Source organism: Oryzias melastigma, linkage group LG13 (genome assembly GCF_002922805.2).
Source record: "Oryzias melastigma strain HK-1 linkage group LG13, ASM292280v2, whole genome shotgun sequence".
Lineage (NCBI taxonomy): Eukaryota > Metazoa > Chordata > Actinopteri > Beloniformes > Adrianichthyidae > Oryzias > Oryzias melastigma.
Genome location: NC_050524.1, coordinates 4,470,661 through 4,487,863, shown reverse-complemented (window position 1 = coordinate 4,487,863; position 17,203 = coordinate 4,470,661). Strand labels below are relative to the sequence as shown.

Here is a 17,203-nt window from a genome sequence, read left to right as displayed (position 1 = left end):
TCATAATTATTATCTTCAGAATCTCTGTTTTTTATGACAACACCACATTAAGGTTTATTTCTTAAACCTTTTTTATCATCACAAGAAAACTTGACGAGAAGTAAAATATTTAGCAGAACTTACGGAATCAGATAAGCCGGATTTTTCATCCAGCTGTGCAGTAACTTGGGAACAGCATAACGAGCGCCACAGGATATCAGACTGGAAGTTGATGATCCCATGAAAGTTTGGATCAAAAGTTCATTTGTCAAACCTTCAATTTCTGGAGATGTTTCATTCTATTTTTAGTGATTTGGTTTGTGAAATTTCCTCAGGAATATTACCTTCTCAAAGGACTATTCTTCATCATCATTTAAAGATGTTTCTAAAGAAAAAAAAAGCACAATATGTTCAGATGTGTTCTGTTTTTTAAGATCATCTGTTTTCTTATGATCCATTTTAATTGTTTAATTAGTTTCTTCTTGATTAGTTTGCTGCTTGAATAGTTTTGTTCTCCCATTTCATCCACAGAAATGTTAACTTCTGAAACCATTGGTAAAATAATTAGTGTTATACCTATCTAAGCTGCTATGTATTGTGTGTCACAAAAGGGTTTTTGGTCAATATTCGGTTTGGCCAGCAGAGGGCGCTTGAGCTTCCGCTATCAGCACTAGCATCTTCAGCAGCCATATTCAGCTACTGCATTCACGCTACCATTTTAGCAGATAATGATATATATCTAGTTCATAATTATGTTACAAAGTTACAGTTTTAAAAAAGTAGTTTTAGTGTTCCATAAATGTGTATCCTGTTTGGGCCGCGATCTAAGCTGTGTTTTGGGTTTTGGCCCTCTGTGCGATTGAGTTTGACATCCCTGCCTTAAAGGTCATGTCAACTGTGAAACTATATTGATCACTGTAATGATCATTTTCTTGAGTTTATGAATTTTTGGACATTGTTTGAGTTCAGTACTGAACCTGTTCCAGAGTTTAGAGACACAGACTGACACACAGAAACTTTTTTCTGCTTCATATCTATTTGATCTTGAAGTTTCCACATCCTCTGAGTTTGTAGCTGACACTTTTTTCTTTACATTAATGGTTCATGTTTCTCCATTTTACATTTGTTTCTATGTGACTTCCTCCAGATTGATGTTTCCTTTAATGAATCAAATGCTTTCATGTTTTTGTTGCAGCTGACTTTTTTATTTCCTGCCGGATTTTGATTTTGAGCAACTTTGTAGTGAAATGTGGGAGAAATTTCAGCAAACTACATTACCCAGAATGCCTAAAAGGTATAAACAACCAAATAGTTGCACATTGGTATTCCAGGGACAGAAAACTTTAGAATGTTAACTTTAAAAATATTCCTGATCACATTTTCTGGTATATTTCCAGTAAAACCCAAAAGATTTCAATGTTTACATTTAAATATGAATTTATTGAAGTGAATAAAAAAACTGGATCAAAAACTTGCTATTTACAATCTGAACAAACAACATGAATGATTGTGGACTAAACCAACAGTCTTCTTTACTGTGTGATGGATGTTTCCAGCTGAAGATCTTCTGATCTAACCACCATCAACAGGAACATTAATCTCAAACTCATCCAGAACCAGAACCTTCTGGCATGTCCTGATGAACTGAGAGCTCCTTCTTCTCTATCAGACTGAGGGAGGTGTTCCTGCAGCCGCCAGCAGAGTTTTCAGAACTTCTCATCTTCTTCAGCTCTGGAAACTTGGATGGAACGTCTGGATCAGAGTCAGAAGACTGTGCTGCTCCATTCTGACCAGGTTCAGCTCCCTGAAGGAAAGAGGAACATTTTCACTAAATCTTTTCATTTTCACTGAATCTTAAAAAAAACTTTTGTGTCTATGAATTATCCACAAGAAGCTTAGCATCAGTTTAAAACATTACATTTGTTCAGAGAAGAGAAGACTTAAATAAATGCTGATGTAAAGATAAATGTTTAAAGAGGAAACTGTTTATCTGATGAGAGGAACTGCGCTCTTGCTTTAAAACCAAGACTGTCTTTATCATCAGGGGTTATTCTGATGCATCCAAACATTTAAACTTTAGAAGCAATCTCAACATAAGTTTACAGAGCTTAAAATAGAGAGTTTGTTCTGTAATTTTCTCTTGGTCAAAGTTCTTTGAATCAAGTCACATATTTGTGTTTTAATCACCTTGTGTCTTTATTATTTTTTTATTTTTTTTACTTTAGATCGATGTTGAACAAACAAAACCACAAATTAGGGGCGGAAACATAATCTCAACATCCGGATTTGCATTAGAAAATGAAACGCAGTCATCAGCATAACTTTGATCAGATAAACGGTTACAGAGTAATGCTAACGAGACAAGCTGATGATTAATTACCTTCGACTACAATGATTGGCTCTTTTTTAGCATTATTCATTTTTATATGTTGTTGACTTTTAAACATAGAGTCTCAAACATCTTTTGTGGTTTAACTATACATTTATTACCACATACATGAATAAAATGTATCACATTGCACAGGTTGAGTATTTTTTAGGGGTTATGGAAGTTTTTCATTTGCCTACATTCCCTGCTGGAATATAAGCTTCTTCTCGAGTTTTCAGGATTTTCCGGCATTTTTCTCACCTGTGAGAATTGTGTCCTTTTATTAGATTTGTTTGGTCCTGGTTTTGTTTTCAGGCTTTGTGTTTTTCTCCTTCAATCAAAATCTTCCTTATACCTGAACCATTTCGTTCAGTCAAAAAGGTTTAAAAAAGTCTAAGAAACATTTTTAAAGCTTCAAAACTATAAACATTAGAAGGAATCTTCTTCAAACGTCAGCCGTGTTGAGAAACCCGTTCTGAGCTGTGATTGGTCAGAGATGAAGAGAGAGAGCAGAGGTTTGGGGGGGCGGGGATGCTGATGTGATAAAGAGACAGCAGACATGAACTTAGAGACACTGAGAGGACATGGATCATCCAACACTGATGCTGCTGGTGACTCTCTGCAGTTCAGGTACGACTCTGTTCTGCTCTTTATCAATCAATGCATGTGTGATCTGACATCAGAAGGTATTCACATGTTTTTCCTGCTCACATCAACATTCATGTTCAAAAAAGCCTCCAGTGAGAACCAATCCAAACTTTATTGATGAAACAGCTTCAGTGAAGACATGAAAACAGGAAATTCATCTGAGTTTCTAAAGGATTTGTGGATGAATGTGTGAAATATTTGATCTCACAACCTCAGAATATCAATTCTTTTTCCTCCGTTTTGCTCCAATTGAATGAAAGATTTGAGTTTCAAAGACCTTGATGAACACAGTTGATGTAGTCAGAGTCTTGATGCTTCTCCATGTTTCTGGTTTCTCCTCAGGACTCTGTGCTGAACTCCATTCAGGTAAAAACCACAATCCTGACAAACAGACTGTCAGCTGTGTTGAAGCCACTGAAGTTGCTGTCCTCGTGTCTGTGACCAGCAGGTTCAGAGGAATTCAGGCTGGTGGGAGGAGCCAGCCGCTGCACTGGCAGACTGGAGAGGAAGGTTCTGGAAGAATGGGAAGAAGAGGTTGAAGACAACAATAATCTGAAGTGGAACTTGGAGCGTGTGGATCATGTGTGCAAATCACTCAACTGTGGATCTGTGGTGTCTATGAGGAGAGCTATAGCATTTGATTTTTATAAAATTAATTTGGAGATCATCTGTTCAGGTCAGTATCATCAAATCCTCTCATCCAACAAAAAACATTAATTGTTTTAATATAAAAACAAGCAGTTAATCACATTTTTGAAATACAGCATAAATAGTATTTAAAAGTGTATATTTACTTTTTTGCAAAGTAAAGCAGATGATGATGGAAAATTTTAATGACAATGTATTGTGTACTCTACAATTCAATGCTTAAAAATTATATTTCAATACACGGTTTGCTTTAAATTCTTTTTAAAAGAACTGAAAATCTATTGCATTGGAAAATACCATTTTCTTTTTGTGTCAAAACTCAAATTAAATCTTAACATAAGAATAGATTTTTTGAAACTCATTTATAGGGCTGCTCTATCCTTTAAGGCCCGACCAGTATTGGTCCGTGTGTCACTTGGTACCGGACCACAGACAGATAAACTTTACGTGCAGGGGGCTAGTCTAATTGTTTAAACAAGTCTAATGGTTCAAACTTGATCTTCGTTATAAAAATGTTCCCTTTAAGGTCAAAGTGGGTGCTAACAACCAGATAAAATAACAAAACTGTCATAAAATGTGTATTTTCTAAATATGATAAACGTGAATCCACCGTGTCTGCAAGAAAAAAGATGGCTAGGAAATGGCTGAACTTTCTAGAAGGAGAATGTTCTGGGCGGGTTGATGAATGATAGTGGCCTGGTTATGCTGAGGTTATTCAGAAAACAATCCAAAGGGTAATCCAAAAGGGTGGTCTAGGTCCATAAACAAATATTAGAAGACTTAAGAATTTCACAGGCATCTCCAGGTCCAAAAAGAGAAATGGGGTAAGAAGCAAGGAGGCAATCACTCATGAGAACTGAGCTTGAACATTGCACAAGTTACAACAAACTTGCAGAGAAGCAGAGGAATAGATGCAGTTCAGAACAGGTGAGGGTAATGAGGCAGATAAGGATAGGAAAGAGTGTAGTTATAACCTAATAGGCAACAGTTGCTGGAGGTCAGGCAGGAGAACATGACACTTATGTGTCCTCTGTTGTGTGTGGACTCTGATACATGTTGAGCCACCCAAAATTGTCCATAGTGTTATTCAGATCCTTAGTACCTTTGTTCTGAGGGTTGTCAATATGGATGTTAAAATCCCCAACAATAATTATACAGTCAAAATCAACACAAATCATAGACATGAGTTCATTAAATTTATGGTAAAATCCTGCATAGTATCTGGGGGGCCAGTATATATTTATAAATGTGGTTTTGAATGAGGCCCTACAGCTGAAGGCGACTGAATTCAAGTTAATTTATTTTTATAGTACCTTTCATGTAGAGAAACAACTCAAAGTGCTGCGACTTCATTTTGTTGGAACCCGAAATAACAGCCTTGTTTTGTCCATCTCTATTCATGCCAATGCTCTGAGCCAAGTGACCCACAGCCCGGGGGCAGGGGACCACTGTCTTAACCCTTCCACTCTCCTAAGTTGTTTACATTGAAAGTGGGGTCATCTGGACCCCATAAGACAGTGTGCTGAACTTTTTTTTCAATGATTGTCAATCTTTACTGGTGTCCAATGAAAGACATGACATCTTGTCCACCTTTGTAACACCTCAACGTAAGGGTGGGGTAATCTGGACCCCATAAGAGAGCACAAGGGTTAAAGGAAACAGCAGCCCTAAAGATGTACTCCAAAACATTTTAAGAAGCACTCATTAAACGTGTTTCATTCATTTAATTTAAACACAGAATCTAAATGTGAAATGTTGGTTTAATGACAGAAACAGAAACGTTGTGTCTGTGATGGCAGTGCAGCGAGGGTGTCAGATCTTCTCCTCTGGATCCACAGACTCCATCAGGCTGGTGAACCATCTGTGCTCAGGCAGGCTGGAGGTGATGCTGAACGGCTCGTGGTCCTCAGTGAATGAAGATGACTTTGACCAGCAGGATGCAGAGGTGGTCTGTAGGGAGCTGGGATGTGGGCCTCCATCAGGCCTCCAGGGGGCGCTCTATGGAGAAACAGAGGCTCCAGAGTGGAGCAGAGAGTTCCTCTGTGAAGGTCATGAGTCTGCTCTCCTGAAATGTAGAAGCTCTGTTCAAAAATATTCTGGAAAAGCTGCTGGACTCACCTGCTCAGGTCAAAGAACGTTTTTATAGTAGCACCTCAGTAAATGATGCTGACTCATCTTCTTACTTGTAAAATGTTTGATATTTTTAACAAACAACGTCTGGTTTTGATCCTCAGATTCTGGAAACATTCGGTTGGTTGGTGGAGACCATCGTTGTGCTGGAACACTGAACATGAAGAACATGGGAGAATGGAAACCTGTTTATGGCTCCCAAACTGACATGAAGTTTGCAGAGTCTGTATGTGAACTGATGGACTGTGGTTCACCAATCACAGTCAGAATCAGAAAAAAACGACAAACCTCTAGAGAGACTATCTGGCTACTGAGTAGTAGCTGTGGTGGATCTAATTTAATTGATTGCTGGAAATTCATTGATCAAGGCTGTGATTTTTATGAAATTAACTGCTCAGGTAAAAATATTGAATATGCTGTCAATGTCTTTTTCCAGGTTAGAACAGTCACTTTGAGTCTGTAAACACATTTAGAATGTTCTGCCCAACTGAGAACAGCCTTTTGGAGCAGTTCTCCATTCATCTCAATGGGTCTGAGGCTGTTCTGACACTGCTGTCCATGTGACCTGGCTCCAGAACAGCAGAAGATCCACTGAAATGTAGAGATTCTCATTTCTGACTCATGGGGGAGTAACATCCAAAAACCATCAACAAACAGACAGAGCGGGAAACTCCCATAGAAATGCAGAAGTAGTTTGTGGAAATGAAAACCGTTCTGATTGGATCCAGAACAGTCCAGCATCTGTCTTGATCTTCTTCTCTGGATCCACAGAATCCATCAGGCTGGTGAACGGAGACAATCAGTGTTCAGGCAGGCTGGAGGTGAAGTCTAACAACTCCTGGTCCATAGTGTGTGAAGATGACTTTGACCAGCAGGATGCAGAGGTGGTCTGTAGGGAGCTGGACTGTGGGGCTCCTTCAGTCCTCCAGGGGGCGCTCTATGGAGAAACAGAGGCTCCAGAGTGGAGCAGAGACTTCCTCTGTGAAGGTCATGAACCTGCTCTCCTGAAATGTAGAAGTTCACAGCTCACAAGATGGACCTGTCCTCCTGGTAAAGCTGTGGAGATCACCTGTTCAGGTAGATCTGCAGGTTTAGTTTCTGCTTTTTGTCTTGTTTTTGTGTTAGGTCTTTTCTCTCACTTTACTTTTGTTCTTCAGATCCTGATCATGTGATCTTGGTAGGAGGAGCCAGTCTTTGTTCTGGTGAACTTCAATTAAAGCACCACCAAGAATGGCGACCTGTAGTTAGCCTTAATCTCGCTTGGACCATGGAGTCATTACAGGTGGTTTGTCATCGGCTGAACTGCGGTTCTGTTGTTTCTAAAACGGTCAAAACAAATGAAACAGAAACACTTGTGTGGAGGATCCAACCAGACTGCATGACAAGTATGTCTTTGTGGAGGGAATGTGTGGGCGTGGACGATACTTCAAGCTCTGACCGGATAAACATCACCTGCTCAGGTAACAACTGTTTTCTCTTCAGTGTTTAACTGTTTAGAAGAACAACATCTCCACACAGAAACACCATGAGGTGTTAGCAAAAGACTTCAGAAGACATTTTTAAAACCTTGATCTTGATCTTCTCCTCTGGATCCACAGAATCCATCAGGCTGGTGAAAAGAGCTGATCAGTGTTCAGGCAGGCTGGAGGTGAAGTCTGACAACTCCTGGTCCATAGTGTGTGAAGATGACTTTGACCAGCAGGATGCAGAGGTGGTCTGTAGGGAGCTGGACTGTGGGCCTCCTTCAGTCCTCCAGGGGGCGCTCTATGGAGAAACAGAGGCTCCAGAGTGGAGCAGAGAGTTCCTCTGTGAAGGTCATGAGTCTGCTTTACTCGACTGTAAAAGTAGCAGTTCATCTCAGAAGTTCTGTTCTTCTGGTAAAGCTGTGGAGCTCACCTGTTCAGGTAGAGGAGAAGCTTTAGTTTTAGTGCTGTTAACAGAATGACTTCCTTATTTTTACCTCACTTTCTGTTTTGCTTCAGGCCGTTTAAGGTTGGTGGGAACGACCAGCCGCTGTGCTGGAGTTCTGGAAATGTTGAACCACAGAGAGTGGAGACCAGTGTATGACATGTATTCCCATTGGGACCATGAAGCAGCAACTGCAGTGTGTTCACGGCTGGGTTGTGGTTTTGCTGTGTTCCAAGACATCACAAACAATTCCACTCAGAGAAATGTGTGGAGGATCAGTTTCTCCTGTTTGAAGTCACTTTCTAATGCCTGTTTCTACACTGATGGAAATAGAAAGACCGACTCCGGACTGGAGGTGTCATGTTCAGGTAAGCTGATGTGTTTGTGTTTCAAACTATGGGGTAAGATAACTGTCAAAATGAGTACACTCATTGAGAAAGTTGTGTACAAAGTATTACTTTGACAATAGACTTTGTACATTTAAAAAAGCAAAAAGTTGAACATTTAGAAACAGATTTAAAGTTGTAAATACACATTGTAAACTTATTGGCTTAACATAATCAGCTAATCACTTGCTGGGGTTAAATAACAATGAGATATAAATTATCCCTCCCTTATTTGCGGGGGTTGGGGGCTGGAGTCAACCGTGAATGTGCTGAATCCGCAAACACGGAGAACCCCCACCCCCACGGCCCAAGGAAGTCTGTCACCAAAAACACGTCTGATCATGCTGTGTAAAACATTTGTGAAAAAACATTGGAGTATTGCTCAACGGAAAGTTGTTATTTTTTTTTATTTATTTATTTATTTTTTTGTAATTCAGAACAAAAGACTACAGCAGCCATAGGGACGGCACAATTTATGACGCTGATGAGGACTCTCACTCTTTGCCCTAAAATCAGGAATGTGTGTTCTTCCTCTTTTTTCAAATAATAAACACACTTTAAGTAGTGTCCAGATACCCTACCGAGGAAGCTCAAAGAGGCTCAGGCAACAAGATGGTGCCAGCGTGTGCAGCCTGCTGTCTTAACAGACATTCAAATATGAAGTTCCATACTCATCATTTTCTCTTCTCTCCAACAGATTCCCTGGAAAGTCCAAACATCTCCGTCTCTTCCAGCAGTGGGGTCTCCAAGGCTAGAAATCAGGGGTTGCAGGTCTTCTTTGGTACCAGTTTCAGCATCATTTGCTCCTCCCATCATCTGTACCAAGGCGGGATCTTCCAGCTCATCTTCAACAACTCCACCACAACTCTGAACAACACCCTGCCGGCTGTCAATAACTCCGCCCTCTTCTCATTCTTGGAGGCGAGCCACGCCCACCAAGGAGATTACATCTGTGTTCACCACGTCCACATCAACTCCCAAAACCTGACGCTCCAAAGCCAGCAGCTGAGTCTGACTGTTTTAGGTATTTGAACTGATCCTCCACTTGGTTTCACACAAACCACTTCATTCACCATCGTTCTAGTTTCTCTGATGAAAATGCTTCATTTTGGGCTTCAACATCACAACAACAGTTTTGGGTTTCAATGAAACGACTTTTAATAATGAATGTAGTTTGTGTTGTTCTCAGTTTCAGTTTCTCTGACTGAATTCATCATCAGACATGTTGTGGTCCTGCTGATCATGGTGGTTTCAACATCTGCCCTCTACGTCTACTTTAAGGTACTACAGCCTTCCTCCTCGTCATCGTTGTTACCCGACTTCCTGTTGTAACTATGAAACGCGTCTTTTCAGACCAAGAGCAGGCGGATGCAGGAACCCAAGAGAAACCGTCCTGTTGATGATGGTCCAGCTCTGAGGCCAAGAGAGAGGAGGAGACTGCAGGAGAACTGAAAACACACACTCAGCATTTCAGGAAATGAGGTTTCTGAAGTGGAGACGATTATCATTTGATTACAGTTGGAAAAAATGTTAAAGTCTGTTAAAATCAAAGTATTTCTGATCTATAAAATCCAGTCTGCAGTAAAATGTTCCACACAAACATCTGATCGTCTTTATAAACACCGACTGATGGAGCTCCAGGATTATTTTGACAGTTTGATTGTTCTGCCGTATATTTGAGTAACAAATGAGAGGAGTCACTCTGAAATGTCCGTCTGTCTTTAATTTGATTCAGATTTCCTCATAGAAACATTTCTCCTGGTCTGAAATCCTCTGTAGGTCTGTAAAGAGCTGGACCTTCCAGACCATCAAAAAACCTCCTTAGACCTTCATGAAGTTGACTTGTAAATAATTGTAGCGACTTATTTTATAATCTGTTTTTGTTTTCACGTTTGATCTCTTTCAGAGTTTATCTTTTTCTGTTCATCTTTTAGTGAATTATTGTCAAATGACAGAAAAACCAAATGTCTACTTATACCAACAGTTTAGTCTTTGTTCTTTTTTCTCTAAAAATGTCTTACATTTTTAAAAGTCTATGTTTTTATTTGACATCTTTACATTCTAATTTACTCTTAACAAACGAGACTTTGGCTAAACATTGTAAACTGAAATTATGATGAAAAAGGAAATTAAACATTTCCTACAAAAGCTTCCTCTTTTTCTGAGCTCCTGCATTTTTATGTGTCTTACAATTATTTTTTTTTATTTTTCATAATTTAAATAATATAATAATTTTTTAACTTTTCATATGTTTTTAAACAACCAAATTGAAGATAAACCCTGGATTGTCTAAATGCATCTGACCAACCCAAACAACCACACATTTGTAGAGTCTCACATTAGTGTTAGATTTTGTATGATTTGACTGAAGCTAAAATTAATCTGCACTGAACTAAAATGGAGAAAATTGAAGAAAAAAACGTTTCTCAGGGTGTGGACAAAACTACTATTTATTCATATTAATATAATATTTACAAATATATTTATATTGTTTTATCTTCCTTTAGAGCATTCAGACAAACAGTGAGAAAAAGAACAATAAACTATTTAACAAAATAAAACACCAGGGGGATTACAAAAGTAAACAAACAGCAACAAAAAACATTATTTATTAATCTATGAAGCTGAGAGAGATGAGAGGCTTTAACTGTTTTGACTTGTTATTACCGATAGAAATAATGTTTGATTTTAGCAATTTATTTAAAGAAATTATTTTTTTTACTAAATTCACTTTAATGAATATAATATTTTGCAAATAGAATCAAGACATTTTTTAAATAAAATTGTGAAGATAGTTTATTAACATAATAAACAAAACTAAATATGATGTTTTTCTAAGTTAGAAATAAATGCGGATACATATAAGTTATTAGATGAGTTGATCATTTGATTTAAGCTAATTTAGTTTGCTTGCAGGTCTAGAATCTATGTATTCGTGCTTTTTTTTAAAGCTGTCAGGTGATTACGTTTTTTAATCGCGATTAATCGCATTTTGTCCCGAGTTAACTCGCGATTAATCGCAAATTAATATGTGGCCTTTTTTTAAGGAAAAAAAATGTGTGCTTCATGGAATTTAGCAGTTCTACATTAATTATGAAAACAAGAATGGCAAAATCAATAGTTTTCATCAGAAATACTTTATTTTGTAACATTGTATTGAGATAAACTTTCTTAACAATAAAAGGCGGTTCGGAGCTCATGCTGGAAGATTCTTCAGATGGCTTTATTTTGATATATTACTGTCATTTTTTTAACGAAGAGAAGCAGATTTTTGCAACAGTTGTGTTCGTCAGAACGGCGTTCTTTACGCTGCCGTTCTTGCTGATTTATGATACCTTTTGCTTGCCGTACCCCGACATGTTGGCAATCGTAACCAAAGAAAACTGGGAGGTTTCATATTTCACACATACACATTTGTGAAACAGATTATGTGGATATGTGAATTTACGTTGCGTGTTTGCATAAATATATATTTGTGAACCGAAGCGTATGTATTTGTGAAATTTGAGACAGATCTGGCCTCATAGGTATCAAAGAAATACTTATGACAGAAACAGTTACTCCCTCATATCAACTTTTCCATTATAGTAGATCTTCTTATTGGAAGTGTTAAAGTTTCCCAGTTTCCCTTTTTAAAAAGCAGCAAGTAAGTTTGCAACTAACACGTCTGTATTTCATTGAAACCATGGATGTAAGACCACAGTAAAAATCTAACTTCAACCACACAGAACCAGCTTTAGTTCTTTGGTTGGAAGATTGATTTAAATCAAACTGAACTGGAGTTTCATGCTTTTACTCGGAATTTCTACTTTTTAACTTAAAAAAACCTCATAAATTCTGCAGAACATTCAGTGGATTGAATTTCTGACATGAAATAAGATTTGAAATATGTAGAAGGACAATGATTTCATCAGATCGTCACCATCTTCATCAAAAATCATGTACTGCCCCCTGTTGACCAGAGTGAGAATCACAGTTAAATACTCTGAACCAGATCCAGTTCTTCAGATCATAGAGCAGAACTCGTATGGCATGGCGACCTCTGCTGGACAAATGATAAACTACAGGAGGATTCGAGGAAAAACAAAGAAATGTCGACACATAAAGACGTCATGAGATCTTGAGAAGTTATTCAGCTCATTTCAGCATCTTCAGCTGTCAGCACTCACACACGGATTTCTGTAAAAATATTAATTTTTCTGCTGGTATTATAAATTCAATATGTATTATATTTACAATGAATGAAACATCAAAGAATCAACTGTAATCTTATCTTACTAGAAACACATTTCAGGTCTCGACTTTTCTTCAATGAGCTCTTATTTTGAAAAACCTCTGACTGAGTCCCCTCATCCATTTCCTTTACCCACATGTGTGTTAAAGTCTGCCCTTTGAGGCCGACTGATAGTCCTTCTCCATGACCTCGCCAAGCTCCTCCCAGAAGACACATTCCGCTTCCACAACAGCCCGGGTATTTATCAGGCTGAGGAAGATTTTGAGAACTTTTAGAACTTCTCATCTTCTTCAGGTTGTGGATGACTTTCCGAGCAGTTTCTGAATGGTTTGATGTTTGACCCAGAAGTCTTCCTAACAGCGTCTGGTTGGACTTCACAGAGAGACCGTGAAGGAAACAAACAAACAAGTCCAGGTGTCCAGTTTCCCTCCTCAAGGATTTCTCCGTTAAAATCCCATCTATTGATGGAACAAGCTGGTTCTTGGTGGAGAACTTCTGCTTCGTAAAACTGTTAAGATTTGTCTCCACATGTTTGTTTTCTCTCAGGAAGTTCTCCATCTCCTCTGTGTTCCTGTTGGTGGAACAGTGAATCACGTAGACTGCAGACAGAAACTCCTGAACGCTCCGATGGACGAAGCTGTAGACTGCTTTCTGGAAGATCCCACAGTCTCTTCTGGAGATCTCAGTACAAACTCCTGAGAACACAGAAGCCTCTGTGACCTCCAGACCACACTGCTGCAGCTCCTCTTGGTAGAACATGATGGTTCCTGTCTGCAGATGTTGCAATGCCAGCCTCCCCAGCTTCAGGAGAACTTCCCTGTCAGCCTCTGTCAGCTCCTCTGGATTCTTCTCATGTTCCTGCTGGTACTTCTTCTTGTTCCTCTTTGTCTGGACCATCAGGAAGTGTGAGTACAGGTCTGTCAGGGTTGTTGGAAGATCTCCTCTCTGCTCTGTGGTCAACACGTCCTCCAGAACCCCAGCAGTGATCCAGCAGAAGATCGGGAGCTCACACATGTGAAAGAGACTCTTGGAGGCCGTGATGTAGGAGATGATTCTGCTGGACAGATCTTCATCACTAAACCTCCTCCTGAAGTACTCCTCCTTCTGGGAGTCGGTGAAGCCTCGTACTTCTGTTACCCTGGAAACGCAGGAAGGAGGGATCCGATTGGCTGCTGCCGGTCTGGAGGTGATCCAGACCAGAGCTGAGGGAAGCAGTCGTCCCTGGATGAGGTTTGTCAGAAGAACGTTGACTGGGGACTTCTGGGTGACATCAGACACCACCTGACGGCTGTTAAAGTCCAGAGAAAGTCTGCTTTCGTCCAGACCATCAAAGATGAAGAGAAGTTTACAAATGGACAGCTGCTCTGCTGGGATCTTCTGGAAACTTGGATGGAACGTCTGGATCAGAGTCAGAAGACTGTGCTGCTCCTCTCTGACCAGGTTCAGCTCCCTGAAGGAAAGAGGAACCACAGCACTGATGTCTTGGTTCTCCAAACCCTCGGCCCAGTCCAGAGTGAACTTCTGCACCAGGAAGCTTTTTCCAGCTCCTGCCACGCCGTTTGTCAGAACCACTCTGATGGATCCATGTTGGTCAGGACAGGATCTGAAGATGCTGTTGGACCGGAGTGGAGCATCTCTGAGTTTGTTGGTCTCCAGCTCCGTCTGAACATCTTCTCTCAGTTCCTCTGTGATCCAGAGCTCAGTGAACGCCCTGCTGAAGAGATTTTCACTTCCTGCTTCATCACTTCCTTCAGTCACACGTAAACGTCTCCTGAGATGGACTCTAAGTTCTTCTAACTCCTCCTGTAGAACATCTGCTGAAAAACAAACAATGAAGTGAGAAAACAGAATCCTTTTAACATCTGTCCATGTCAGATGACAGCAGCAGAAGTCCACAAACATCTGGACTTACTTTTTCCAGATCTGGTTTCAGAGCAGGATTGTTCTGGTGGGGAAGACTGGACCCATGAGGAGTTCTGTCTGCCGTCTCCAAAGCAGCAGGTGGAGGAGGACAGCTGCTCCTCATCACAAACAGGACTCCTCTCTATCTGTCTGTGGAGACCAGAGAAAATGTTCACTATCCAGGAGAAGATTTCACGTTGATGAAACTCAGACTTTGCAGATATTTGAGAAGACTTTTTAGGTCAGAGGAAACAGGATGCTTTTAGCTTTGCTGCAACCGTTCTGTGGTTTTAGCGCCTCTGCTCTGATCGCGGCGACTCATGAAACTCACTGCAGATGTGATAAAGTTAAACAGGAAGAGGTTTATAGAACCTTCAAAATACTCTTGAGAGTAAACAAGATATCTTAAAATATTTGCAATTTACAACTGAGTTTTTACACAAGACAGTTAAAAAATAGAAAAACTCTCCCAGAAGGATGAAATATTTTCTTCTTTTCTGTTCTGAGGAGAACTTTTCTCTCTACATCAGGTGTCCTTTATTCTGAAGCAGAGTGTTGGTCCCTGGAGATATTTTTTTTCTCCTAATCTTTGTAATAAATTCAGTTTCTGTATCATTTAAATAAAATGTTTTTGTCATATTTTTCCCCCACTCCTCCTTAATGGGTTTCCCCTATGTCTTATTATTTTCCCCCTCCTTTTTCTGTATTTAATGGTTTCCTCCCCCACTTCCCTGCAGGTTTGTTTCACTACACACCAGCCTATTGTCTCTCTTACCAGGTTGTTGATCCCGTGTGCTACGTTTTTGGTTTTTGGCCTAGAGTTTTTGTTGGACTTTGTCTTAGTAACTCTGATTCCATTTTTCAGCTGTATTTGCTCTTCCTTGGTTTTTGGATTTTGTTATTAAAGACTGCCAGCTGTCCTGCATTTGTGTCCACACACCAAAGCTTGACAGTATTTCCTGACCCCTACATCCTGTTAAATGGTAATTTCTCAACATTTTTTTTTACATGTCCTCACTTTCCATATAACAGGTATGTCGTTGGGGTGATGAAGTTGTCATGGGACATGACCACTGTACTCTCCACAAAGCAACTACCACCCTTCCAATGGAGGATGCTCCCGTATCAGTCGGAGGAAGATATTGAACATTTTTTCTCTGTTTTTAGAGGATTGCAAAGACTTGGGGTTTGGGGGACACTGAATGGGCAAATAGCCTGGTACCTTTGCTTACTGGGAAGGCTCTAGCAGCCTATTCAGCCATGGATGAGGACCTCTCAGAGTCTAATCATGATATTAAGGTTTGGCCAAATTCAATGTCAGCTGAAACCTGTAGACAGTGTTTTCAAGGCGCTAATGTCCCACCAAGAGAGTCGCCTACAGAGACTTATTGTCTTCAGGGTTTATATCATCAATAGATAAAGCCTAACCAACGTAATGTGGAGGATATCAGGAAATTCTCATCTTGGATTGGTTTCTTGGCACCTCACCCCTGATGTGAGGGAGCATCAGCCACCATTATTACCAGCGTTGGCACTCCACAGGGCTGTGTCCTCAGTCCTTACCGAGTGGATCACAATAAAGCCTTTAAATCTTAAATTGAATCTTTGAATGTGCTTGCTGATTTTTAATTATATGCTTTAGCAGCTACTCTCTCAACCTGATGCATTAGTCTGGTAGAAACCGTCCTCATTCTGCCTTTATCTGCACCGACCCATGTGTGCTCAGAATCAGGAATAAAATGTCTTTAAAAGATAATGATCATGCTTAAGATTTTACTTTAAAAATCCAATGTTTTCACACCTGGTTAAGGCATTTCACTTTTTTAAGTTTTTTAGAAGTAGAGATGTTATTTATTTTTTACATTTTGCTAAAAAGGTTGGTCTGCTGAATGATGTAGAACATCCTTCTTTAGTAACTTTCTTTAAGTTGAGCTCACTGGTGAACTAATGATCACAGGTGCCACAAATTGATGTCAGTGAGCGTGAAGGAAACAATATCATCCATGACTCTCATTGAAAAACAAAGAATTTTATCTTTTTGACATTTAAATGCAATTTGCGTAATAACTTGAAACGCAATGTGTTATATTAATGTGCAAAATGTGGTAAAGTTAATTTAATGTCAGAATTGTTTTTATTTTCACCACTAAGGGGCGCTAGTAGATAAACGAAGCATGACGCTGAGCACGTCCGGATATATGACTTTTTTTTCTCCCTCCAATATTTTAACTATTCGCGGTTATTTTTGAACTTCAGAAGGAAGTATCGTGAAATGACCATGTCAGTTCAGCTAAAGATAATCATCTGTACTGAGCAGACAGAAGGTGAGGCAGCAGGAACTCTGCCATATTGTAGAAAAAAAAGTTCAAGTTCTGTATATGACATGTCTGATGTTGAATATCTGAAGTCTGGCTCAGCAGCCTCAAACTTCTTTCCTCTGAATGCGTTAGAAATGAGTTAGAAAAGAGAAAGACTTACTCTGGTTCTGAGGGTTCTGGACAGAAACATGGAGGTGCTGGTTTGGACCGGTCACTCCTGTTGGCTGAACTTCTAGAGACCGAATTCTTCATCTTCAGTCAGATGAAACCTGCAGTTCTAACTGACGGACAAGACACATTCTCTTCACTACGTGGGCGCGTGCTCTCTGTAAAAGCTTTCACTTTTGTTGAAGAATGTTTTTCTTTGAACTTGATGCTCCACCCACATGTTTCTCATTTTGAAAATGGGGTTGTCGCTTATGTTTCGTTTCCTGTGAACTCGACTGTTTTCTCCTAAATGTGACTTGGGTGTGCCAAAAACTTAAAGCTTCTTGGATCAAAACATAAGAAATCAGCAGTCAAGTTGTTTTAAGGAGATAAGCTGTTAAAATCTAATTTCATACTATGCAGTTGTCTAAAAGTTTTTTGTTTTTGCACTAAGTAAAACTATTCAAAACCTTTTTATAATGACAAGGCTTAAAAATGGTTAGCAAATATTATTTCTGTAATCTTAGAAAATACA

At 39.5% G+C, this 17,203-nt stretch overlaps 2 protein-coding genes and 2 long non-coding RNA genes across 8 annotated transcripts; 2 read left to right on the top strand and 2 right to left on the bottom strand.

Annotated features, from left to right (window-relative positions):
• The first annotated feature begins 2,790 nt into the window (after positions 1-2,790).
• Positions 2,791-9,665, top strand: LOC112149790 (scavenger receptor cysteine-rich type 1 protein M160-like). Of its 4 annotated transcripts, none has more exons than XM_036214692.1 (9): positions 2,791-2,977; positions 3,338-3,361; positions 3,444-3,671; positions 5,482-5,691; positions 7,588-7,677; positions 7,756-8,049; positions 8,765-9,091; positions 9,257-9,348; positions 9,421-9,665. In XM_036214692.1, the coding sequence occupies exons 1-9, from the start codon at positions 2,932-2,934 to the stop codon at positions 9,517-9,519; spliced, it is 1,410 nt and encodes a 469-aa protein (XP_036070585.1). In that variant the 5' UTR covers positions 2,791-2,931; the 3' UTR covers positions 9,520-9,665. The 4 variants fall into 4 exon arrangements, with proteins under 4 accessions (XP_036070585.1, XP_036070584.1, XP_036070583.1 ...); XM_036214691.1 differs by having other exon boundaries at positions 3,441-3,671; XM_036214690.1 differs by lacking the exon at positions 2,791-2,977 and having other exon boundaries at positions 3,182-3,361.
• LOC118599487 lies at positions 5,479-6,922 on the bottom strand. Its single transcript, XR_004948865.1, has 2 exons — positions 6,770-6,922; positions 5,479-5,700 (listed from the first exon to the last, which is right to left on the bottom strand). It is a non-coding gene; the product is annotated as an uncharacterized LOC118599487 (long non-coding RNA).
• On the top strand, positions 6,788-7,581 carry LOC118599485. The gene is made up of 3 exons (XR_004948862.1): positions 6,788-6,850; positions 6,931-7,233; positions 7,372-7,581. It is a non-coding gene; the product is annotated as an uncharacterized LOC118599485 (long non-coding RNA).
• Positions 9,666-11,844: 2,179 nt separating the features above from the next.
• On the bottom strand, positions 11,845-16,900 carry LOC112149731 (protein NLRC3). 2 transcript variants are annotated; one of them, XM_024277631.2, is made up of 3 exons: positions 16,682-16,900; positions 14,214-14,353; positions 11,845-14,118 (listed from the first exon to the last, which is right to left on the bottom strand). In XM_024277631.2, the coding sequence occupies exons 1-3, from the start codon at positions 16,771-16,773 to the stop codon at positions 12,317-12,319; spliced, it is 2,034 nt and encodes a 677-aa protein (XP_024133399.1). In that variant the 5' UTR covers positions 16,774-16,900; the 3' UTR covers positions 11,845-12,316. The 2 variants fall into 2 exon arrangements, with proteins under 2 accessions (XP_024133399.1, XP_024133400.1); XM_024277632.2 differs by having other exon boundaries at positions 11,845-14,115.
• Positions 16,901-17,203: the final 303 nt, after the last annotated feature.

What these genes read in the sequence shown, in the direction of transcription:
- LOC112149790 (XM_036214689.1), top strand. Translation starts at nt 3,277, where the DNA reads ATGAACACAGTTGATGTAGTCAGAGTCTTGATGCTTCTCCATGTTTCT. An exon ending in TTTGGAGATCATCTGTTCAG is followed by an intron (nt 3,672 to 5,481) that starts GTCAGTATCATC and finishes CTGGATCCACAG; the next exon opens with ACTCCATCAGGCTGGTGAAC. An exon ending in ACTGGAGGTGTCATGTTCAG is followed by an intron (nt 8,050 to 8,764) that starts GTAAGCTGATGT and finishes TCTCTCCAACAG; the next exon opens with ATTCCCTGGAAAGTCCAAAC.
- LOC112149731 (XM_024277631.2), bottom strand. Translation starts at nt 16,773, where the DNA reads ATGAAGAATTCGGTCTCTAGAAGTTCAGCCAACAGGAGTGACCGGTCC. An exon ending in CCAGAACCCTCAGAACCAGA is followed by an intron (nt 14,354 to 16,681) that starts GTAAGTCTTTCT and finishes TGGTCTCCACAG; the next exon opens with ACAGATAGAGAGGAGTCCTG. An exon ending in TGAAACCAGATCTGGAAAAA is followed by an intron (nt 14,119 to 14,213) that starts GTAAGTCCAGAT and finishes TTTGTTTTTCAG; the next exon opens with CAGATGTTCTACAGGAGGAG.